Source organism: Herpailurus yagouaroundi, unplaced genomic scaffold (assembly GCF_014898765.1).
Source record: "Herpailurus yagouaroundi ecotype Mexico unplaced genomic scaffold, PumYag 211, whole genome shotgun sequence".
Lineage (NCBI taxonomy): Eukaryota > Metazoa > Chordata > Mammalia > Carnivora > Felidae > Herpailurus > Herpailurus yagouaroundi.
The window spans coordinates 7,342,184-7,369,241 of record NW_024412442.1 but is presented as its reverse complement, the minus strand read 5'-3'; the positions used below and the strand labels follow the sequence as shown (position 1 = coordinate 7,369,241).

General features: G+C 37.8%; 1 protein-coding gene across 1 annotated transcript in view; it reads right to left on the bottom strand.

The window, feature by feature from the left end:
* PTEN (phosphatase and tensin homolog) overlaps positions 1 to 27,058 on the bottom strand; it is a 92,293-nt gene that overhangs the window by 51,873 nt on the left and 13,362 nt on the right. Inside the window, exon 2 of the mRNA XM_040454242.1 lies at positions 14,645 to 14,729. Coding sequence (XP_040310176.1) covers positions 14,645 to 14,729 — 85 coding nt within the window. The remainder of the gene's footprint in view (positions 1 to 14,644; positions 14,730 to 27,058) is intronic.

The window sequence follows — 27,058 nt, the reverse complement described above, 5'->3', positions numbered from 1 at the left end:
GGGTGGGATATAAAATGATACTGTTTTTGAGGGTGTTTTCAATCGTGATAAACCAGAAATAACCTAAATGTCCATCAGAGGGGACTATTTATGATGGAATGATCATAAAATGGAATAAAGGACAACCAATAAAAAGATGTTTCACCTCCGTGCCAGTATGGAAAATTCCTAAGTACGTTCAATGAGAAAAAGCAAAATGCAGAAGAGTATGCAGTATGTTCCCATCTGTTTTTTTGTAAAAAGTAGGTCTGAGATGAAAACAATTCTTTAAAGAATGACTGCAAGTTCTAGTTGCAAACAGTGTCTGAAGACAGGAGGTGTAAAGCAGGAGACATCGGTAGGAGATATTAGTCTTCTTGAGGCTGCTCTGCACCCAAACCCATTTCAGTTTGGAGACATTTTCAAAAGGTGAGAAGCAAATACTCCCCTTCCCCATCTTTCTCCTCATGGGAGCAAGGCCGAGACCAGTTAGGTCCTCCTGCTCTGGACACTGACTCCCAGGGGTAAAAGCAGGGTGCGGAGGAGTCAGGTCATGGAGAGAGATCTCCAGCAGAGTGGAAAGGTAATGAGCACAGTCACCAATATCCAGTCAAGTCAGCAGTGTGGGACACTGGGACAGCACTGGGACAGCAAGTGTCCAATAGCAGTCAGCGTCCTAAGCAGAGACTGCCCTTATCATAACCTGGTGACATGCCTTATTTCCCTTGGCTTCTGCCAATCTTCCCAGCTCAGGGCTCTGAGCCGTGAGCTATGAGCTATCTAACATTTTGCAAGTAATTATTTTCTGATTAAGTTATTTAGAGCTATTTTCCATCCTGTGCAACCAAGAACCCTGACCCTGTTCATCTACAGCATTTTCCTTTTTTTTTTTTTTTTTTTTTGATTGAGGGTTGGTAAAATACTTTTTGTGCTCCCTTTAATATGTGAACTTTACAATTTCTTATCTAGCATTTGAGCAACAGGGAGACTGGCAGGAGAATAAACAATCTATTTAAAAGAAAATATCACAGCATTTTTAAAAAGGGGGGAGGGTAAGTTCTCTCAAAGAACTTGAATATTACTTAGGAAAACATTCACCATGGCTGCCCCTCCCACTTCCTCCTCTCTCCTCCCAAGGATTTCATGCCCACAATTGGCTCACTGCCTTATAAATTTGATACAATGGAAAAGCGGAAAAAAAGCAAGAAAACAGCACTTTCTAAAGGGAAATGGGAAAATTTAACTGGAGGTACTTGGAAAGTAGGTTAAAAACTTAGACAAGAGCAAAGAGGTAATGTCCTCAAGACGTGGAAAATCTAGAATATAAATCTTTCTAAGACAACTATACCTTACTTCAAATAATTTCAATATATAAAAATCTGAATTCACTAAAGACAGCTGTGAGAATAAACAGTCTTTGTCTTTTTTAGAAGTCTTTTCTTTCCTCAAAGAATTCCTATGAAATAGTCCTAAGTAAGCTGCCAAAGTGCATTTTAAAACTATTTTTGTCAAGATAATATATAAACATGTATTTCAAAAGACAGACAAAAACATGTAATAAAAAACTAGTTGAGGGAAGATGGCAGAATAGGAACCCCAGGAAACCCATCTCCCCACCTAGACAAATACTCTACTGGCATAATCGGACTGATGTAACTATTTTGGAACCCTGGAGTCTAGTCAAAAGCTTGCATCGTCCAGATGAAGGCTTAGACCGTAAATCATAGTTAATTTCAGCCCGTTTCAACTCAGTATGGCAGCAGCTATTCACCCCCAGTGCCCCTCACCTCCCAGGAGGCAGCCATGTACATACTCCTAGCACAGCCTGCACCAGCTCCTGGGACCTTGTCCTCCAAATATCAGAGATCTGTGTTCTTATCATTGACTTCTGCTTATGATAACAGACATGCAGACACAGAAGCAGGCCACCCCGGCTGAAATCCCCACTGATGGAAAAGGCTTCCAGGAGATTTAAAGATCCAGAGGCTTTTTTTTTTTTTTTCCTCCTTTTATCCCCCTTTTTCCTCTTTTGGGAGTCAGGCATTTAAGACATGACACCCATGTTTGTGTGAATGCAAGTTTTCAACTCTTTTGAGTAACTACTCATAGGGATGCATTTGCTTGATTTTATGGAGTATGTTTAGTTTTGTAAGAAACTACCATCTTCCAAAGTGGCCATACCATTTTGCATGTTGTGGGTTTTTCATATACTGCCATATTGCATAGTAGTAGAGTTTCTATATGCCCATACTGGATGATTTCACCTATATGACATTCTAGAAAAGTCAAAAGTATGAAGACAGTAAAAATATCAGCATTTGCCAGAGGCCAGGGGGCAGGGAGGATGGAGAGGGATGAATTGGCAGAATACAGACTACTTTTAGAGCAATGAAAGTACTCTGTATATTACTATAATGATGGACACATGTCATTAAAATGTGTCCAAACCCAGGGGCGCTTGGGCAGCCCAGTCGGTTGAGAGTCTGACTCTTGATTTCATCTCAGGTAATGATCTCAGGTAATGATCTTACGGTTCATGGGACTGAGCCCCATGTTGGGCTCTCCTTCATTATTAATGCCCTCTACCAGAGTGGTATATGGTAAAACCTTGGTTTGCGAGCATAACTCATTCCAAAAACACACTTCTAATCCAAAGTACTTGTATGTCAAAGCAAATTTCCCCATAAGAAATAAAGGAAACTCAGATGATTGTTCCACAACCCAAAAACATTCATATAAAAATGATTACAATATTGTAATATAATACAAAATAATAAAGAAAATACAAAGCATAAGGAAAAATAAATTAACCTGTACTTCCCTTTGATAACCTTCATGGCTGGTTTGAGGGAGACAGGAGAGAGGAGGGTTATTGTGTAGGACAACTTTCACTATCACCAACGGAATCACTGCTATCTGTCGACTCAAAGGAATCTTTTTCTGCACGGGGCCATTGTATTCGCTCACGTGGATGCTGACCACAGTGCAGAATTAATAAACTCTTGTCATAGACTGTATTTCATGTAACTGGCATAAGGCAGCAGAGGAAAGGGTCTCTATCTGCAGGCAGCCTGACCTAGAATGAAGCAAAGCATTCCTAAGCTCACTCTTGTGGGGAAAAGCAAAGGACTGTCCACAGGTGCTTTGAAAGTGACAAAAATACACCAGTGCCAGTTGTGGGCACCTTCCAACGTCCTGAAAAATCAGTGATTTCTGCCAAACACCACGGCTTGAGACTGAGCATCTGAGCACGGGAAATCATCACCTACAATCCCAGAGAGAAAGATATATATATATATATATAGAGAGAGAGAGAGAGAGAGAGAGAGAGAGAGAGAGAGAAAAGAACCATTGGCTCAGTTGCGATCATGTGACATTTGGCTTCACATACTATTCGTATTGCATGACATCGCTCGTTTATCAAGTTAAACTTTATTAGAAATGTTTGCTCATCTTGTGAAACACTCGCAGAACAAGTTACTCACAACCCAAGGTTTTACTGTATTTGTTATAATTAGGTTATCTATACTGACACATCATTATCATACAGAAAGTCCATGATTTACATTAGGGTTCACTCTTGGTATGCATCTTGTGGTTTTGGACAAAAAAAAATTTTTTTTAATGTTTATTTATTTTTGAGAGAGAGACACAGACAGAGCGCAAGTGGGAAGGGGTATAGAGAGAGGGGGACACAGAATCCAAAGCAGACTCCAGGCTCTGAGCTGTCAGCACAGAGCCCGATGTAGGGCTCGAACCCACAAACCGTGAGATCATGACCTGAGATGAAGTCAAACGCTCAACCAACTGAGCCACTCAGGTGCCCCTGGACAAAAAATTTTTTAATGTTTAGAGAGAGAGAGAGAGAGAGAGAGAGAGAGAGAGGGAGGGAGGGAGGGAGGGAATTCCCAAGTAGGCTCCACGTGTGCTCCCTCTCTCTCTGCCCCTCCTTCACTCAGGCTGTCTCTCTTTCTCTCTCAAAGTAAATATACTTAAAAAAACTGGTGAAGGAGACTATACATGTGTGAGGGCAGGCGGGATATGGGAATCTTCTCTACCTTCTGCTGAATGTAGCTATGAATGAAAAGTGGCTCTAAAAAATAAAATCTATTAAAAAAAATCCACACCCAACTAGTATGATATGCGATGGTAAAAGACAAAAATTTTCCTCTAAGGTCAGAAACAAGACAGACAGGAAGTCTGCTTTTGCCACTTCTATCCAAAAAGGCATCCGTATTGGAAAGGAAGAAATGAAGTTACCTGTTTGTAGGTGACATGTTCTTATATGTAGGAAACCTTAAAGATTCCACAAAAAATTGTTGGAATTAACAAATTAAGTAAAGTAACAGCATACAAAATTCAAATTCAAATATCTGTTGCATTTCTGTACACTAACAACGAACAGTCCGAAATGGAAAATTCCATTTACAATAGCATTGAAAAAGAGTATCTATAAATGAACTTAATCAAGGTGATACACGGAGAAAACTACAAAACACTGTTGAAAAAAATTAAAGACCTAAATAAATGGACAGACATCCCACATTCGTAGATCAGGACTTGATATTGTTAAGATTTCAACACAATCTACAGATTAATGTGATTCCTATCAAAATCCCAAAAACTTTTTTTGGGGGGGGGGGCAGAAGTAGAAAATTCCATCCCCAAATTCATATAGAGTCTCAAAGAACCCTCCAAGGCCAAAACAATCCTGAAATAGAAGAACAAAATTGTAGGACTCACAATTCCTGATTTCAAATTTACTACAAAGCTACAAAGTGTGGTACTGACACGAAACAGACACATGCCAGTGAACTAGAACAGAGACCAGAAATAAATTCTTGTATATATGGTCAAATAATTTTTTGACAAGTGTGCCAAGACCATTCAGTAGAAAAAAGACAGTCTTTTCAACAAATGGTGCTGGGAAAAGTGGATATCCTCATGTAAAAACATTAAGTTGGACCCTTATTTTACACCATACACAAAAATTACTCAAAATGGATTAATGACCTAAAAAAAGGTCTAACACTCTAAACTCTTAAAAAGGAAACATGAGAGAAAAGCTTTAGGATACCAGTTTAGCAATGATTTCTTGGATGTGTCACCAAAGACACAGTCAACAAAAAGATAGCTAAATTGGACTGTATCAAACTTTTGAACATTTTATGCATCAAAGGACACTATCAACAAAGCAAAAAAGCAACCCATAGAATGGAAGAAAATATTTGCAAATCACCTGATTAATACCCAGGATACATAAAGAACTACTAGAACTCAACAACAAAAAAATAAAGCATTCAATTTACAAATAGGCAAAAAACTTAGACATTTCTCCAAAGAAGATATTCAGTCAATAAGCACATGAAAAGATGTTCAATGCAAATCAAAACCACACTAAGATATCACCTTACAACCATCAACATGTCTAGAATCCAAAAGAAACAAGGGCTAGCAAGGATGTGGAGAAAAAGGAACCCGTATGCATTGTTGGTAGGAATAGGAGTATGTGGAATATGAATTCCACAGTGCAGCCACTGTGGAAAACAGTATGGAGGTTCTTCAAAAAATTCAAGAGGGGACACCTAGGTGGCTCAGTCGGTTAAGCATCTGACCAAGCCCCACACTGGGCTCCGCAGTGAGCATGAAGCCTGCTTCGGATTCTCTCTCTCCCTCTCTCTGCCCCTCCCCTGTGCACACATACGTGCTCTCTCTGTCTCTCTCTCAAAATAAACATCTTTAAAAAGTTAAAAACAGAAATACCATATGATCCAGTAATTCCACTCCTGGATACCTAGCCCAAGAAAACTAAAACATTAATTCAAAATGACACATGCACCCCTATGTTTACTGCAGCATTATTTATAATATCCAAGTGTCCACTGAGAAATGAATAAAGACATCATACACACAAACATAATGGAATATTACTCAGCCATTAAAAAAAGTAGATCTTGCCATTTGTGACAACATGGGTGGACCTAGACGGTATTATGTTAAGTTACAGACGTCAGTCAGAGAAAGACAAACACCATATGATTTCACTCATATATATAGAATCTGGAAAACAAAACAAATGAATGCACAAACAAAAAGCAGAAACAGACCTGTAAATACAGAGAACAAACTGATAGTTCCTAGAGGGAAGCGGGTAGGGGTACGGACAAAACGGGTGAAGGCAAGTGGGAGATATGGGCTTCCAGTTATGGAATGAGCCAGGGGTGAAAAGGTACAGCATGGGGAACAGAGTCAATGGCAGTGTAACAGTGCCGTGTGGTGACAGACAGTAGTTCCACTTGTGGTGAACATCACATAAGGCACAGAATTGTCCAGTCTCTATGTTGTACACCTGAAACTAATATAACACGTATGTTAACTATATGCCTCCTTTAAAAAAATATACACTTAGCAAATATACACAAAATTGCATGCCCCAAAGATCAAAAACCACTGGACATTTTCTGGAACCTGTGCCATACTTGTCTAGGCTCAAATTGAAAAAGAAAAATTTTTTTAATGTTTATCTTTATTTTTGACACAGAGAGAGACAGAGCATGAGAGGGGAAGAGGCAGAGAGAGAGGGGGACACAGAATCGGAAGCAGGCTCCAGGCTCTGAGCCATCAGCACAGAGCCTGATGCGGGGCTAGAACTTGTCAACTGTGAGATGGTGACCTGAGGTGAGGTCGGACACTCAACCGACTGAGTCACCGAGACGCCCCTAGACTCAAATTTAAAAGAGGAACAGAGGTTGGGGCGCCTGGGTGGCGCAGTCAGTTAAGCGTCCGACTTCAGCCAGGTCACGATCTCGCGGTCCGTGAGTTCGAGCCCCGCGTCAGGCTCTGGGCTGACGGCTCGGAGCCTGGAGCCTGTTTCCGATTCTGTGTCTCCCTCTCTCTCTGCCCCTCCCCTGTTCATGCTCTGTCTCTCTCTGTCCCAAAAATAAATAAATGTTGAAAAAAAAATTAAAAAAAAAAAAAAGAGGAACAGAGGGAGGAGGAGATGGAAGGCCTCCCATTAGGTGGTAAAAATGTAATAATCTACTAGATGCTTAAATAGGCCTTCCAAGAAGGGAGATCATAAGCCTCAAATTTAGACTTTGGAAGTTGTCTCAAGATAATTATATAGCCATTGTATGCATGCATGCTGAAAGTATTGATGCATTCAATGTGCACATTTTAAGTACCTCTGTTTCTAAGATCCTTTTAGCATTTCTTCATTTTTTAAAACACCAGGCCTCTTGGTTAACAAGATTTCCCAGAGCTCTGGTTCCTAGCAAATGAAGAAATTACCAGCTGTCATACCCCAAAACTAAGAAGAATGGGAAAATCTTGGTAAGATTCTAGCTAAAATAAGGGTTCTTTTATGTTTCATCCCCTCCCTCTGACTTTGAAAGAAGGGGTTTGCAGGAGAGGTCAGTTACCAAGGGGAAGGGAAGTTTCTCAGGTCTCTGCTTCTGTAGCTGAGATGTGTGATTTCTCCAAGTTACAGCGGTTTAAAATAACGACGGCGGGGGGGGGGGGGCACCTGGGTGGCTCAGTCGGTTGAGTGTCTGACTTCAGCTCAGGTCATGATCTCACATTTGGTAGGTTAGCGCCCCGCGTCGGGCTCTGTGCTGACAGCTCGGAGCCTGGAACCTGCTTCGGATTCTGTGTCTCCCTTTCTCTGCCCCTCCTCCACTCACACTCTGTCTCTCTCTCTCTTAAAAATAACTAAACCTTAAAAAAAAAATTAAAAAATAAACAAAAGATAAAGATAGGGAAGAAAAAAATCCACAATGAGATACTACTTCACACCCATTAAGGTGGCTCTTAAAAAAAAAAAAATTTTTTTTTAAAGCCCAGAAAATAGTAAATGTTGAGGATGTAGAGAAATTGGAACACCTACACTTGCTGGTAGGAATGAAAAATGATACAGCCACTGTAGAAAACAATACGGCAGTTTCTCAAAAAATTAAACACAGAATTACCATTTGGCCCAGCCATTCCATTTCTGGGTGTACAACCAAACGAACTGAAAGCAGGGACTTGAACAGATACTGGTACACCTATGTTCACACCAGCATTATTTACAATAGTCAAAAGGCAGAAGCAACCCAAATGTCCATCAGTGGATGAACAGATAAACAGAATGTGGTATATACATATAATGGAAGAGAATCCTGACACAGGCCAGAACAGGAATGAACCTTGAAGACGTTATGCTAAGTGAAGTCACATGCTATGTCACACTCAGTCACAAAAAGACAAATACTGCCTGACTCCACTTAACATAAGGTACCCAGAATAAATACCAAAGACAGAAAGTAGAACAGTGGTTGCCAGGCTGAGAGTAGGGGCACTGGGGAGCTCCTATTTAATGGGTACAAGGTTTCAGTGTGGTGATAAAAAAAAGTCTGAGATGGATACTGGTGATGGTTGCCCGATGTGAATGTTCCTAATGCCACTAGTATACTTAGAAATGGTCAAAATGGTAAATTGCATTGTACGTATTTTATAGATTATATATATGTGTATATAAAATTTTACCACAATAAAAAAAAAATTCATCTCCAGCTCTATTCATTCATCTGTTCCTGGGTCTTCTCCAAAAGTAACCATCCTCAACTATCATATCCTTTTTCCTGGTATTTAATTCGGCATTTCTCTATAATATACATACCACTGCTTCTTACAGGCTTATCAATTACCTGCCTATCTTCTGCCATGGTAGATGAAGCTTACAAAACCAGAAGCACCTCCACATTTCACTTCTCTGAATCCCTACCTTCAATGGCAATATGACAATTTGCGGTTAAGAAGCCAATCGGCAGATGTTAACATTTGCTTCCTAACCTAATTCACCATATTTCTAAGAATCTATCACGTTTTCCCAAAACATTTCAGTATCCATTTATCAGTTCTACTTCTTATTTTCTTCTTTGATGCCCTCTGTCATACTGCTCACCCAGAACTAGCTGCTCTTCAGCCGGTGGCACAGGTGTCATCCCTGGGCTTTCCTCTGCTGCTTCGGAGTTGGAGCCTCAATTTACCAAAGCCCCTTTCTCTTCTTTCATGGCTTATTCTCTTGTTTTGTTAGAACACACTGTCTAATGATTTTCTAAGAAATGTTGCATGGATACAAGTTTTTGCTGTTGTTCTCGAATGGCTTTCTTTCTTCCTCTTGCACTTTGGCTGGTGGCTTGGCTGGATACAGAACTCTATGCTGAACGCAAACGTGACACACTGTACCTCCATCTTCCATCATTAATTCTTCCATGCTGAGAAGCTGGACGTCATGGATATTCCTAATCCCTCCTACATGACCCTGAAAGCTTTTGAGACATTCTCATTATTTCTGGCATCATTAAAGAAATTTCAGGGGTGCCTACGTGGCTCAGCCAGTTGAGTGTCCGACACTTGATTTTGGCTTGGGTCATGATCCCCAGGGTCGTTGAGAGGGAGCCCTGTGTCAGGCTCTATGCTTATGGGAAAGAGCCTGCTTGAGATTCTCTGTCTCTCCTTCTCTCTGCCCCTCCCCCCAGGCACATGCTCTCTCAAAATAAATAAATAAATAAACATTTAAAAAAAAAGAAATTTCATAATAATTGCCTGGTATAGGCCTGTTTTCATTCATTGGGCTTGGCACGATATAGCTTTTTTCAATCTGGAAACTCAAATCCTAAATAAATTTTCTGGTGTTTACCTATACATGGTATATAACCTCTGGTGTACACATGTATAGGATAAAACATTTTGTTCTCTGACATACAGGATCATATGGCTATCAGCTTTGGAATCTGACAGACTGGACTCAACCCTTAGCCTCACTACTTAACCAGCTCTGGTACTTGGGGAAGCTAACTTCTTTAACACCATATATGAAATGGGGACTTATTAAAAACTGTAGTTTTTTAATAAGATGACACGTGACACATGTCACCTGGGTGACTCAGTTGGTTAAGCACTGACTCTTGATTTCAGCTTGATTTTGGTTTGTGAGATCAAGCCCCACATGGGGCTCTGTACTGACAACGCAGAACCTGCTTGGGATTCTCTCTCTCTCTCTCTCTCTCTCTCTCTCTCTCTGCACCTCCCCTGCCCTCTCTCTCCTTCAAAATAAATAAGTAAAATAAAATAAAATAAAATAAAATGACACATGTAAACTGTACAAAAGCAACATATGTATGTAAATAAATGTAAAATACATGTTACCTATTATTAAAATATCAAAAACTGAATTGGTGCAGATACTATAAACACTGTCAAATCTGTCAAGACTGCCATTTTAAGAAAATAAGACCAACAAAAGAAGTGGGAGGCAGCCAATGGGTAGAGCTTTTTCTTTTGGGGTGATAAAAATGTTTTGGAACTTCAAAGAGGTGGTGGTTACATAACATCGTGAAAGTACCAAATGTCACTGAAGTGTACACTTTAAAATGATTAATTTTATGTTATGTAATTTTCACCTCAATAAAGAAAAAAAAAAGGAAGCAGGGAAAAGAAAGGCAATACAACAACAAAAGTTGTTGAAAAGGGAGAATGGAATTGATATTCTCTCTAAATTATTTCGAAGTTTTCCTCTATATAATCTCTTTTTAATTTTTTAACTGAATAACCAATAATGATAATGTTGGGATGACAAACACTTCCTTTTCAATGGAATATCAACACATAATTAAGGTTGATTGAGAGATCAACATATAATTATAAGAATATGTGACGTTTCTTCAGGGAGAAAATGTATAAAAGAGGAAAGCTGGAAGCTGCACCTGAATCTGTAATACAGCCGCATATATATATGGATAAAAAGGCTGAGTATAGAACACAATGAATAAAGTCTTTTTTTTTTTTTTTAAAGAAAATCACTATATATCAGAAGACTAAGCTCAAAGCATTTCCTTACAATAAATATGGGAACCCACCCACATCTAACATCGTTCCAATAAAACGGGAAGCAAATTACTTCCTACTGATTTCAGACTAAGGGGAAATATTGTTCTATGCATCTTTTTTCATTTTCAACACTTCCCAAATTATGCTCCAAGGAACACTGTTTAGAAGACATTATTTAACATATTAAAAGAAAAGAAAGAGAGAATGGGGAAGGAAGGGAAGGGAAGAGGAAAAAAAAAACAGGAAAAGAAAAGCAGCATATTCAAATTTCACTCTTGGGAGAGTTACAAGGCATAGTAGTATATTAAAGGTTCTGCAGTAAGAAAGCCAGTTCACGACTCTATTAAACCTACATTTGTCTGATTTATTAAGTACAGAACAGTTCTTAAGCTATGTCTGTTAAACACATAATTCATCACTTTGTTAAAGACTGCTCAGATTTATACCAGATAACATATAAATTAGGGTAACTTCAATATTAGCCCCAGGGATGAGATTACCACACAATAATCAATTATCTGAATAAAACATTGTTTCAAATTACCAGCAGTTTAGAGCAAGATCTTAGGGGCAATAAAGGAGGAGGAGAGAAGGTGGTTAATAAGAGGAAAAGAAGAAAAAACAATCTGGGAAGAGTTCAGCTCTTCAACTTTCTTTTTGAGATGTCGCTGTCCTACCCTGTCAATTCTGATTGCTTATTAAACAAAACATTTGCAGTTAAGACAGTTAAAAATTTCAGCTTTGTTCACTTCTCCCCGACTTTTCACATTTTTGCATCAATTCCTGATCCTAGGAGGTAACCTCAAAAGAAGTTAAATACTTGAGTACCTCAAATATAAAATTTCACGTTGCCATTAACAAACCATATCCCCAACAGTTAAATACTGCATAATTTAAGTAAAGACATTTGCAATGTGAGTTTCTTTTACTCAAAGCAAAGATGTTCAACACCAACAAAGTATGAACCTGGCATAGTGTTTCTCCTTTGGGGAGAAATCATAGAAAACACATGGAATGAGAGGGCAAAGGAAATCCAACTGGAAATGTTTGTTGAGAGAAAATTTACAAGAATAAAGACACATTTTTCACTGAGACATTATCATCTTTGAGCCAAAAAGGAATCACTACTGATTATTACTACTGTGTCCAATACCGTGGGAACCAAACAAGAAAATCAATCATTTAGGTACTAGAGACAGCCATTCCCCCTTGGAGAAGTTAATTCTAACAGGCCAATTACTTGGAAGTTACTTATTTTTATTTTATTTCACAGGAAAAACCACAACTATCTTCCTGGTCACTGTTCATCCTCTCTCTCGCAGAAGGGGAGTGGAGTGAGCAACGGAAGCCAGCAAAGCCTCACTAGCCATTTATCCCCCAATCACAACATGTGGGAGGGCAAGACAAACCAGGCACAGCATAGCTATTATATTCCACAGGTAATTCCTCATCATTTACGTGCTATTACCACTGCCATTACCATAAAGGTGACAGGATCAGTTGGCTAAAGCAACCACTGGCTAAATAAAAAACCATGTACATAAAACCTTTTTAAGGAATAACATTTGAAAAAGCCAAGAACTGGACACAATAAGCTAGATACATTAAAGCAGGCAGAATAAACTTCAATCTTGGTTACAGATTACAAATTAAATTTGGGAATCCTTTTTTTTCAATAACTTTTTAACGTTTTATTTTATTTTTGAGAGAGAGAGAGAGAGAGAGAGAGAGAGAGAGCGTGCACGAGCGAGCATGAGCAGGAGAGGAGCAGAGAGAGAGGGAGACACACAATCTGAAGCAGACTCCAGGCTCTGAGCTGTCAGCACAGAGTCCGACATGGGGCTCGAACTCGTGAACCGCGAGATCACAATCTGAGCCAAAGTCAGACGCTTAACTGACTGAGCAACCCAGGAGCCCCAAATTTGGGAATCTTAATTCAGTGTCATTAATTCAGGCGAGGGCTATGAAGTCAGAAGATGACATATCAAAATGCTTCCCAGCAAAATATTTTCTTGGTGAAATTATTACAATCTAAGGTCTGAAAATGAAGTGTACAGATCCAAAAACTGAACTTTATCAGTAACCTGAAAGATGAAAAATCAGCCTCGTGACTAACAAGTCAGAAGAAACTAATTCAGTCAGAAGAGAACAAAGAGAACCAACCAAAACTAACATGCCAGGTTAATTTACCACAAGGATGATACCCTTACAGTGATCAGAAAACTTGTCCTCTACCCAGACTATTCATACTCCTTTTCCAGGTGAGTACTAACCTGATTTGATTGAATCAGTACTTGGTTGGACACAGAATGACAAAGCAGTAATATAAGATAGTCACCCTGGAGGATATCTTGCCTAGGTCATAAGGAGGCCTGATGAACACTCCTACACCACCTCAGAGAACACAAGTCTGGTGACTGCACGACTCCTTTTCCAGATCCTCCTCTCCTGATTCAAAATTTACGTCCCTCATTCTTTTCTCTACCACCCACATTTTCTGTACATGTGTACTGTCACTGACTAAACCGTATCACAGTGTTGCTCTCATGGATCTGTGATGGTGAGCATCCTTCCAACTGTGTCCCACCTAACTAGGAGAAAAAAAATTTATTTCCCTATTGTCAAGTTCTTAAACAGAACTTCTAACAGTCTCATGTAGCTATAACTGTAATACAAACTACAAAGAAGTAGTTTGGGGTTTTTCTGTAGTTTTTGTAGACACTGACATTTACCAATTCTGCACAGAACAGAAACACTACAAAAGTCCAACTGGACACAACTCAATATGGCAAAATTTAAATATGCATTGGTTCAAAGCAAATTGGTAAAAACTTACCACTTAGAAAAACAACTTGTGGCTCACTCATATAAGGACACAGGTCGGCTCATGTGCTTAAACAACTAATACAAAAGGACTCTACATCTGCATAATGCTTTACAAAGTGCTCTCCCACTCACTGTAACATTTAATTCCCAGCAAATATTTAAATTCAAAGTCTCCAAGAAAGAGATTTCTGAAAGAGCATAAAGGGAATAATCCAAAATTTTAAACTTTAAAAACCATTAAAGTTTCTACAGACATTTATAGTTAGTTTTTCATACATATATATTTTTTATTTGGAAAGAGAAAATATATTGAGACTACACAGCAGACACAAATTTCTTCTCTCATGAAACACATGATGTACTCTTAGGTTATAAATGTATTAAAATAATTTAAATGGGCCTTGAGAAACATTGTTCGGAACTGAATGATAATTACACTTAGAAAATTATTCACGTTTATAAAAGAGACAAAGTCAGACTTTGGTTTGCCCACCAACTCCTGTCCAGACCCTCTACCAAATACTTATTCAAACGCTTGGTACATTTATGCCCTACTATAAACTGTTGTATGTAAAAAATACATGGTATCAGTTATCTCCAACTTAGGATGAATAAATTTAAGTGAATGAATCCGCTTGATGTTAAACCTAATCCCCTACTGTGAAATAAAAGACAAAACCATAGTGTAATGGAATCCAGACATTAACTTGGTTAAGAAGTATTGTATGGAGTCCACGAAATTATATCACATACACCTGATCATGTCAAAGGTCAGTTCTTATCGACGGAGTTGTATCCCACTGAAGTCCATTAAATAAACAAACAAAAAAGCAGTACAGAGAACCAACATAATAAAAATAAAGTTTACCTCACAAGGACATCGTTTTCTATGGTTTAGAAATCTTCTCTAAATGAAAATACAGCATGAATACATCAATAGTTGAAACAGAAAATTAAGAGTTCTTACCTTACTACATCATCAATATTGTTCCTGTATACGCCTTCAAGTCTTTCTGCAGGAAACCCCATAGCAATAATGTTTGGATAAATATCTGAGTACTTAGGTTAAGGAAATATCTGAAATATGCAAAAATGCAAACTACGTGTAAATGTTTTAAAGCATTAGCTGATTATAAAAATTACTATACCTATGTTAGCAAAAGACTGTCAAATTTATTTATTTATAAACCATCATGCATAATTAAGAAACACAAGTGAATACATTAATTCCGAAAGAATTATATCAAAATAATTATATGGCAAAATAATTTTCAAATCCCTCTACCTACTACATTAAAAATGCCCTCAAGGAAAAAACTTAACTTCCACATTTACGGTATTTAGGCATATGTACGTGAAAAACAAAACCCTCAGACTTTATAAATCGCAGAACTCAAGTTATCTTGGGACAAAAACCAAGTATCAAAATAAAAACAAAAATAGCTACACGACTTCTAATGTTTCATGGATATAAAAGGCTCCATGGCATAGAGAAAGGGAGCTACAACTAAGAATTAGGAAGCCAGATTTAAGACCTGGCTGTTCATCTAACCAGTTGTATAATTTTGACATGTGACTTAAACATTTGCAGGCTTCAATTTCCTACTCCACATGATTAGGCTGAAACAACCACAGTGATCTCTTCCAGTCCTTGGTATTTGCGACTTGGTAATACCGAACTAAGGTACAAACTTATTCTCCCTTTCCATCAAGGTAATCAACATTTAGCATGCCATTCTATTCACTTATGTCACACACTGTATTTGGCATAAAAACTTCTGCACTCCAGAAGCATTAAAACACACACACACACACACACACACACACACACACACACACACACACTCTACATTTCTATGTATTTTGGATCATACCAGCACTAATTTCTTCTGGAGATCCACTATCCATCTCTTTAATCTCATAATTTTCTGACATGGACCTTCCAAAACAGCCAAGCTAATCTGCCTCAAGCCTCTCTTCAAAACCATCCCTAAAGTGTTCTGTCTACTTCTGGACCCATTCATTTTTCAAATACAATTCAAAATTCATCAAAGCCAGTGCCCTTTTCTAGATCTTTTTTCCTTCACTTTCCGCCACATTCACATTATTGAGTTGATAAAAATAATTATCGAATTACTAAAAGCTTTTATTTTAGTATCAGAATTTTTAAAAGGTTTTATCCATAGTTTTGCCACACACTGATTGAACAGACCTAACAAATATTTTAAGAAAAAAGAAGCACAACATATACAGTATACTACCTTTTATATGAAAAAATATTTACTGTTTGGATGAAATAACATTTACACACGTATTTGCTTGAATTTGAACTTTCCAATGCACATGTGCACACCACACACACACACACACACACACACACACACACACACAACCGAGAAACTAATACAAATGTTTGCTTCATAGAGAAGGGAGGGGGAAGGGAAAGGGGAGAAGCATACCCTAAAAACAGCAACAACAAACCTGACTAAAGATCAAATTGATGACCAGGAGAAATGATTTCATCTGGACAGTGCGACAATTTTACCGTACTTCTTGTTAGGAAGCACACTGTAAGAACAAAAACAACTAGAAAAAAAATTTTAAACTTCTTCTGAGAGTTCGTTTTTACTAATACCAGTATGGATATCCTCAAGCTTTTTTTCTTTATATTGTAGGGAAAAAAATAAAATTTTGCTAATGATTTTCAGATTCATGATTACAGACATAAAAGAGATACCATTATAAAATCAAGAAATCAACGGGGTACCTGGGTGGCTCAGTCAGCTAAGTGTCTGACTCTGGACTTCAGCTCAGGTCATGATTTCATGGTTCCTGAGTTCGAGCGCCTTGTTTCCCTTGCTCGCTCTCTCTCTCTCTCTCTCTCTCTGCCCCTCCCCCACATTCTCTCTCTCTCTCTCTCGTTTGCTCTCAAAAATAAACATTAAAATTTTTTTTAAATAAAAAAATCAAAAATCAAAGTAAAAACATTAATTAAATACGAACTCACGTTAAAATCTATGTTCTCTAGGTCTTTTCACTGAAGTGGCCTAAAAGCATGTTACCTTAGCAAAAGTAAACAATCCTAAAACCCAGATTTCATCTCTAATATCATAATACATTAAAAGGTACTAAACTCCTTGGAACAACAGCTGATGCCAGGGGTGGGACAAGAAGGTTCAAGGTGAGCCTGGGATTCCTTTCTGTGCCAGAGAACATGGAAGGTGTACAGAGACTAATGGTCTATAGCAGACATAGAAGCTAACATGAAGGACATCCCAACAACTAAAACTGTAACAATCTGAGCATCAAAGAAAAAATTTAAACGCTAGTAAATTAAAACACCCTAAATAAAATTAAAACCTTGAGCCTATAAAGATGTTCAAAAGAAAAAAAGAAAATCTCTTTTTCATTTATTTGAAGCAGCTATCAGAATGGTTCTTTCTTTACTTTGAAAATAGCTAATGAGGGGGGCGGATTAAGTATTTATGCAACTTTTCCTGTAGGTACTATATTTCAGGGCAATCAAATAGGCCCAATTCATATGACAAAGATACACTTTACAGAAAAACACAAGAGAACAGAACTTTGAAAATCATATTTTGCAAACCCTAATAAAATTATTGATTAGGCAAGGATCAACAACCGGTTCTAAAGCAGTAAGTGAGTTGATGATGAAGAACTTAACTTTCTGGAACACCTGGGTGGCTCAGTCGGTTAAGCATCTGACTTCAGCTCAAGTCATGATCTCACGGATCACGAGTTCGAGCCCCATGTGGGCTCTGTGCTGACAGCTCAGAGCCTGGAGCCTGCTTCTGATTCTGTGTCTCCCTGTCTCTGCCCCTCCCCCACTCAACTCTACCTCTCAAAAATAAACATTAAAAATTTTTTTAAATAATAAGAACTGAACTTTCTTACAGTCAAAGTAATGCCACACAAAATACTTTCTAATGTAAGGAAACAAACATAATTGAACAATGGGCAGAAGAGACTGCCACCACCCAATTTCACTGGTCAATCTCAGCATCATCAAGTGGAGATCGTATAACTTTTGATGTGATACAATATGAAGGACATAGCATCATCTATGATAGTCAAGCTATATTCAACCTGAGAACCCACCAAGCATTTAGATATAACTATTCATTTACAAAGAGACAGAAAAACCAAGCTAACTGACATTATCAGAGAATAAACTGGATAAATTAAAAAGGTCTACAGCACCTGACCCAGTCTCTGCTCAAATGCCTTTTTATTTTTTGAACGTTTATTTATTTTTGACAGACAGAGACCAAACATAAGCAGGGGAGGGGCAGAGACAGCGGGAGACACAGAATCCAAAGCAGGCTCCAGGCTCTGAGCTGTCAGCACAGAACCCGATGTGGGGCTCAAACTCACGAACTGTGAGATCATGACCTGAGCCGAAGTCGGACGCTTAACCAACTGAGCCACCCAGGCGCCCCTCAAATGCCTTGTTTTTAAAGGTGAGGAGGGGAGGGACAGGTAGCTCTCCTTGATTTATAAAGACTTAAGGGTTCTAAGAGCCAAGTTCACATGTACAATGCTGTTCTGGATACTGTTCTAGGGAAACCAGCTATAAAGAACATTTTTGAGCTAACTAGAGAAATATGAATATCATCTGGGCATTAGATAAGATGAAAGTTTACTGAAATGGAAAAGTAGACAGTATTATTATTATTGACTGAAATAAAGGTTTCAAAAGAGAACATACAGCATTACGTCATGTTGGCATAATAATGCATATATATCCATATAGACATATGTAGACAAAAAGATTTACAAACTAAGGTACTGAAAGTAATCATCTCTGGGTGGTAGAAATATGTATTTTTCTCATTTTTGTTTTATATTTTCTACTTTTGGTACAATGCACCTGTACTATTTCTATAAAAGATTATAATTATCTCTAAGTCTATTTACTAAGCGTCATGACAAAATATTGTCTTGTCCTGTGTGACTCAGTTTCAGCTGTGTAGCTAAAAAAAAAAAAAAAAATGCTGAGTTTCTGCCCCAAAACATATATGTATATACACATATATATGCGCACACACACACACACATATATATATATAATGATAAAAGTATCTAACACTTAAATAGCATTTACTATGTGGCAATTTTTGTTACTTTAAGAATTTATAAATTCACCCCAACCTCAAAGGGTTCTTTACTGGAAAGGTTCCAAAACTACTAGGATTATGATTTTTAACATTACAAATATCAGCTGTCATCTGTTATTCTCACATAAGAAAGTAGTCCCACCTAAAAATGTAGCTCAATTCAAAGAGCTATGTTTGGGAAGCCTGGGTGGCTCAGTCAGTTAAGCTGAGCAGCGCAGAGCCTGCTTCGGATTCTCTCTTTCCCTCTCTCTCTCTCTGCCCCTCCCCTACTCGTGCTCTCTCTCTCAAAATAAATAAAAATGTTTAAAAAAAGCAGCTACGTTCAATTATCGAAATGGTTTAGGCTGTTATACCCATTCATGAGAAAAATAAGAGAATGGAGGCTCAAATCAAGTCTACAGCAGTGTAATTCCTTAAAGTAAATAACCTTTACTTTGTAACTCTGTCTTGGGAGCACCAACATGTAGAAAATGAGAAATAACACTCGGAAAACAACATGAGGGAGCAGTAAGGCCCCAGAGCAGTGGCAGCTGCCGCCAGCCCAGAATTCCTACCTTAAAAATTATAAATATATGTCAGTCAAAAATATAAATTGAAATCACCCAAGGAGCGCCTGGGTGGCTCCGTCAGTTGAGGGTCCGACTTCGGCTCAGGTCATGATCTCACCGTTTGTGAGTTCGAGCCCCGCGTCAGGCCCTGTGCGGAGCCTGGAGCCTGCTTCTGATTCTGTGTCTCCCTCTCTCTCTGCTCCTCCCCTGCTCACGATCTGTCTCTGTCTCTCAAAAATAAATAAACATTAAAAAAAAAGAGAGAGAGAGAGAGAGAGAGAAATCACCCAAGTTTTTCTGAGCAATACAACAGAGAAATATGTTTTATTCAAAGAAATAATAATGACTGCTACTAACAAACTTCCTAACTGAATTCTTAATTTCAGTGAAAACGCTAGGAAGATTTTTAGCCTTACAGAAGAGCACAGTAATACAAAGGCCCTTGAAATGCAGTCATTTTTACCAGGACTAAACTCAAATTTATCCGTACACTATGAATACTAACTAATAAAGAAAATAAGGTTGCAAAGGATTTGATTAACTTACTTTAAAAAACTATTTATCTATGACAATACATAAATGGGGATGTTACATACTCATTAAAGTAAACTCAATTGGCCCCCTCTTTCAATCACTTATCCAAACACAAATTGAACATTCTACGGAAGGGGCACTGAAAATGTAACGCTAAGTAAGCAAAGCCTACTGCATTGAGAGAGTTCCTGTTCTATCAGGGAAGACAGACACACAGACGTGCAACCGTGCCTCAGGCTCTACTGAATACAAGATCAAGATATTTTAAGAGAAAAAGAGAGCAGGATAAATTCTGTAAGGGCACGGATAAAGCCTCACAAAGTAGGCGATATGTTAGATAATCCTTAAGCAGTCAGGCATCAGCACACAGAAGAACAAACAAGAGTGATTATAACATTCCAAGCAGAGTACAGGACAGGGTTATGGAAATACATAAAACATTTGGAAAAAGCCAGCAGTCCCATGTGGCTCGCACACAAAGCTCTATGGAGAAAGCACCAGGACAGAAGATTAGGTCTAGTTTTAAGGATGCCGTCGGCAGGGAGTTCAATTTAACCACACATAAGGAGTCAGAGGCCAGAAATAACGTGGGGGTCTTTTGCAGAGCAACAATCCAATACTTTCTTTACACAGAATCTAGGAACTCGGTCTTTTCAAGGTTTCCTTTTCCTCAAATTCTCACCTTCCTTTTTCACAGTTTGAGATTTTACCCAAGACTTTGGCATCCATCAGAAGTTAGAACGAGGCAGAGAACATGTGCCACGGTATGGGAAATACATTCCCATTTAATCCTAACTATCCTACGGAGTAATATTACCATTTCATAAATGATAAAATTGAAGGTCAAAAAGACTGAGTAATTTGTGCAAGGTTCCACAGCCAATAAGTACTAAGTTATGATTCAAACCTGTTAAGTGCATAACCCAAAGCCCAGGCTTTTTATACCATGCTGCCTCACAAAAGGGGATTAAAATTTTTTTTATGTATTTCCAAATCAATAACAAAAAATTTACAAACGAAGCAGGTTCAAATGAAAGTGAATTTTACTAACCAAATGTTAAAACTTCTAAAAGATAATACAAAAAATCACTGGCATTTCCAATACTGAATGTCAGCAATAATGAGTGCTGAATTTTGAAGCAAGTGTTTCTTATGCCAAGACTTGTACCAATAAACCTCTAATATGACTTTTTTGCTTACCAGTATGTCTAAATTTCTGACATACCTTTTTAGACAATTTAAACCAAATAAATATAAGTGAGAAAAAATAATGTATGATTTTTAATACAGAATAGCCTTAACCTGAACTTACTGGATATACTCTTAAGTAGTAGAGGGTTTAATATGAAATTCTGATCTAATGACTTACAAATGCCGAACATAAAGAATTATACTAACTAGGTCACTAAAGACAGCCAAATATTTTTGCCATCTAGTGATCCACTCGCAGGCAGTATGGCGCCATGGCTACGAACGTTTGCTCTAGAGCCAATCTGTCTGGACTTGAACTCTAGCTTCAGGTACATCCTTTGCAAGTTCCATATCCTCAGTTTCCTATGAAAAATGGGACTGGTGAAAATACTCATCATACAGGGTTGTTCTAAGGAATAAATGCGTGAATATATTTAAAAAATGACCAGAACGTGGGGCGCCTGGGTAGCTCAGTCGGTTAAGCAGCCGACTTCAGCTCAGGTCATGATCTCGCGGTCCGTGAGTTCGAGCCCCACGTCGGGCTCTGTGCTGACAGCTCGGAGCCTGGAGCCTGTTTCAGATTCTGTGTCTCCCTCTCTCTGACCCTCCCCCGTTCATGCTCTGTCTCTCTCTGTCTCAAAAATAAATAAAGTTCTTTAAAAAAAAAAAAAAAAATGACCAGAACATAGTGGCAGTTGTCTAACAATTAAATGGCACAGACCTAGACCACAGGAGGTCACCGTAACTATTTGGGTGTTTTTTTTTTTCCAATGACACGGACTTACTGAATAGCCTAATCCTTCTCAAGAGCACCAAAGCCTAACAGAAACCTTAACTCTTTGAAATCTTGACAATATCACTTGACAGTATCATGAGCACCTGGGTGGCTCAGTCAGCTAAGCATCTGACTGCTGTTCAGGTCATGATCTCACGGTTCTTGAGCTCAAGCCCCACAACGGGTTCTGGGATGACGACGCAGAGCCCGCTTCAGATCCTCTGTGTCTCTCTCCTCTCTCTCCTTTCTCTCTTTTCCTCCCTCCCTCTCTCTGTCTGAAATAAACTTTTAAAAAAAAGAAACAGAACAAATGTAAAATATTCCCAAATTCCCCAAAGGAAAAACAAAAGCCTTCTTTCCCCATTATCAGTGGCCACGTGCAGGAAGCAAGGAGGCAGAAGAAATGCACAGGTACACGCCTGGTACTTTGTGTTTCACTCGCCTAAGCTGGAGAGCCAGCCACGAGAGCCACCACTGCTACAGGAGATCTGTAGATGACATGCAGGACATACAGCACACAGTCTCCTTTGGCCCAACCTTTGAGCAAATGTGTTCCATTTGTTTTAATTAAGGTATAATTTACATACAATAAAATACAAGATCTTAAGGGACTCATTGCTGTTTTGATAATTACATAGACCATATTTGGTCAGTCTTGATTCAAGTGCTACAACAATCCCATCTCACACCACAGAAAACTGAATGAAAGAAAAAAATTAAATGTTAATTAAGGGGCGCCTGGGTGGCTCAGTCGGTTAAGCACCGACTTCGGCTCAGGTCATGATCTCAAGGTTCCTGAGTTTGAGCCCCGCATCGGGCTCGGTGCTGACGGCTCAGAGCCTGGAACCTGCTTCGGATTCTGTGTCTCCCTCTGTCTCTGCTCCTTCCCCACTCGTGCTCTGTCTCTTTCTGTCTCTCAAAAAAAATAAATAAACATTTTAAAAAATTTAAAAAAAAGAAGTAGCACATATAAACATTAAAAAAAAAAAAAGGTAATTAAGTCCTGACACCTGTCCACAGAAGTCCGTTTCACCAATAACATTCACTGACATGCTATAAAATCACATGGCTACTATATGAGCTAAATAAATTTTTACTGGTTGTTCTAAGTATCCAATCATGACTTAAAACACTAAAAGTATATGCTAAGTTACACCTAGTTAACAAAACACCTTTTAAAAAACAACTTGTGAGTTGAGATTTCATACCTACCTTCTCAAAATTTTACTTGAACCTAAATTAATGGGGTTTATTTTACAAATTTAAGAATTTTCAAATAGAGGATAATAACCAAAAATAGCTCTTAAACCTTATTTTATGAGTGTGTTCCTGAAGGTAGACTGAATCTTAATTTAAGTATAATTATTGAAAATAAAGTTCTGAAGTTTCTTTGTAGTATTCAACATAATATATAAATCTACTTATCCCTAAACAACTTATAAACTAAAAAACTAGTAGAGTAGTAGTATTCAAACCAGTAACACTTTTTTCCTGCCATAATTATTTTAGGGAAATATTTTATTTCCACCGATCACATATAAGATACTTTAAAATTCTAACTGGCTGAAAGTTGACAAAATGAAGCCATAACATACACGGAACATGACTGGCTGGCACATGGAAAATGACATACAGATTCACAGAGGTAGTGATCAAAAAGTGTCGAAAGCAAATCTGAAGGGGCCTGGCTCACAAGCGAACACTGAGCTTAAGCCGGCAACAGGAGTGAAGGAATAAACAGACTAAAAAGGAGAATTGAAAGCAAGTTAGCAGATACCAGGACTTCACCATTTAAGTTTCCTTTCCAGCAATTTCTGGAGTTTTTTCCCTGCTTTTTGTCAGGGCTTTCAACTAACGGATGCTTAAGGATCAGGTGAGAGGAAAAAAAATTCAGCCACTGACTCATAAGCTACATCGGGTCTACATGTTTGTTTCAACAAATTTTAACAAGTTTAAATGTAACAAATAGTTTCCACGCGTATCCCAGTTATATCTGTCTTATCAACTTTACTAATCAAATTATGCTTTAAATAACTGCCACTTTCATAGACTTGTAAGAGTTTTTCATTAATGAAACATTTCATATTTCTTACTACGTTTTGTTTTTTCCTATTAAATGTGTAAAATGTTTGTATCTGGTTTCTAAATTGAAGACTCCTATGGGTAGGAAAGCAGAAATAGGACTTCCTTGAATTTTCCAGTTGATAAAGTGCTAATTGTTCATTATTTGAGAACAATTTGTCCCAACATACAAAGCATATAATCATTCGTGGTATACAGTTTGGTACAGACCAAACTAACACAGCCTAAAATCTTATTTTCTAAAGTACCAAAGCTTGAACTACAGCAATATAATAGAAAGAATGCTCCCAATGATGGGTATTTTATGAATAAAGAAGTATTGGTCAGAACCACACAGGACACAGGAACATTTAAATATTTACTAGGTGCCAGGCCCTGCACGAGAGCACTTAATCCATATTGTCATTTAATACAGAAGACCAGAGTTCCGTTCTCAGCTTTGCAATTTAAAAACCTATGACTTGGGGCGCCTGGGTGGCGCAGTCCTTTAAGCATCCGACCTCAGCCAGATCACGATCTTGCGGTCCGTGAGTTCGAGCCCCGCGTCGGGCTCTGGGCTGATGGCTTGGAGCTTGGAGCCTGTTTCCGATTCTGTGTCTCCCTCTCTCTCTGCCCCTCCCCCATTCATGCTCTGTCTCTCTCTGTCCCAAAAAAAATAAATAAACGTTGAAAAAAAAAATGTTTAAAAAAAAAAAAAACCTATGACTTGAGGTAAATTACTAAATCTCTGGGCCTCAAATATTTTTTGTGTCTTTTTTTCTGCAAAATAATGATAATACCTGCTGTAACTTCTTCACTGGTTGTTTCAAGGATCAAATGAGATATCTAGACATATCTTTAAATCTATAAACTGAAAAGGGCTCTACAATTGTAGCAAGAAGTTATTATTATTTGAGGTTTGCATGGGTTAGAAATGTCCTGTTAATTTTAGTCTTACTGTCTCATTACAAGGCGACTTAATATGGTGTTTTTATAAACAAATTATAAGAGAAAGAATTCCAATACATTCACTTCAATTCACTTTAGCATAAATTTTAGGTTCCTTTTAACACTTCTAAATTAACTGCCCACAGTGCCAAACCAGAAAGGAAGACTGACTGCCAAGTAATTTATGAACTCTACTGGAGTTTTCTACTCCTCCAAACAATTAGAACCTCACAACTTTCTCTCGTGTTGTTATATTATACCAACTTGTCTTGACTGAAAAGTTTACACATATTTTTGCTTTGAAATGAAGTGTAGACCTCCCTTTCTAAATTTTTTTTAAATCTTTTTTTAAGTAGGCTCCATGCCCAACGTGGGGCTCGAACTCACAACCCTGTGATGAAGAGTTGCATGCTCTTCAGACTGAGCCAGCCAGGTGCCCCTAGATCTCACTTTCGAAATGAAAACATCACATTCTTCAAAGGTAACATCAAGAATGTTAGTAAGCCTTCTACTTAGTAGCAACACTATACATTGGTTCATTTGACAAGAAATCTACAATCTGTAACAAAGAGCTATGAAACACTCTTCCCTTTTATAGTGGACACCCGAAAACAAACAAAAAAGTAGACTATACTTTTCACAATATTCACAATAATGCTGTGTATAAAAGAAAAAAATGGAAATAACCTTAACATAGTACAGTAAGCAAAATGTGGTATTTAACCTGATGAAATATTACCTATATATATATATATATAGCTTTAAAAAGGACAAATAAAAATTACTTTGTGAATACATATGTATGTAATTATGAGCACATGTACATTAACAAAGAGGGAAAGACAATTTCCAGGGACATACACCTGACACAGAATTAACTATTTTTCCTACTGTTTAAATTCAAGATTAAGATTACACACAGGTTTTAAAAACTTTTTAAAGGAACAATCAAGGAACTCTGAACTTTATTTAAATTTAAGCAAATCAGAACCTCGGAAAAGTATCTTATTAAGTCACCGATAATGCTAGCAATACTCTAAAATCCAAAGTACAATTTTTTAGTGTATTAGCTGGATTAGTCCCCTCAACGAATTTAATCAATTTTTCTTCAGAGTTGTTATGAAATCATGGATCTACAACTGTTCAAGCCTACATCTGTGAACCTCTAAAAATTTAAGTTGCCCAACTAACTGGTTTTAACGAGTATGAGAAACAATTACCTTCTTCCTAGGTCTCTGGATGAATACGATAAGACTAATTTCCTGTTTCAGAACTCTGCTGCTGTTAAAATACACACACGCACACCCTACCCCCGCTCTATGGTTTTGCTTCCACTAACAAACATCCAAGACTGACTACCAATGACAAATCAAATAAAATACGGTTATAACTTACATAACAACTTTCAGAAAGATCATTAGGTCAATAAAATGCATTAGACATACTTGTCAGCATTATATACCCGAACTAAGCCAAAGCTAACTCTAATTTTCTACAGCAAAATCATAATAAGTAACATGAAAAATGAGAAAAGTTAAAATTATAACACTGATCCACCATTACTATGCTGAAAAGAATATCTATAATGCTATAAATTTTGTATTCGCTATTAGACTTAATGTTACTTCTGTAATTCACTCTATTATAAAAGCCATGCTTTTATCATTTATTGTACCACAGATAAAACCACTAGGTTTGGGCTACTCTATACAGTTATGCAAAACGACAAAAGGCTATTAACTTTTACAGAAAAAAAGACAAACAGGTAAGATATGGAAGATGACCAGGGATGTAGTAATATTTAGTGCAAATTACTCAAGAGTAGTAAACTGCATTCAAAAAAAAAAGATTCCAACATTTCCAACTGTATTGATCTTTTAGATACAACCACGCACTGATTTCCTAATATTCAGAAACTACTACACACCAGCTCCAAGGTGAAGCTAGATTGCTTCATCTTATATTTGGCTTTAATATAACAAAATCATGTCTTTTTATTTTATGTCTAAGCCAGGAAATCATTTGGAAAGGACTTGCTTTCTTTTTTCTTCCAATTGGCAAAAATAGTTTTGCCTAACTGCAGTATTTTAATCCTGGATAAAAACAATATAAGCCAGAAATACATGTAGATTTTAAAACACGAAGGCACACATACTGGCATTCATTACTACGTTAGGAAGACTCAT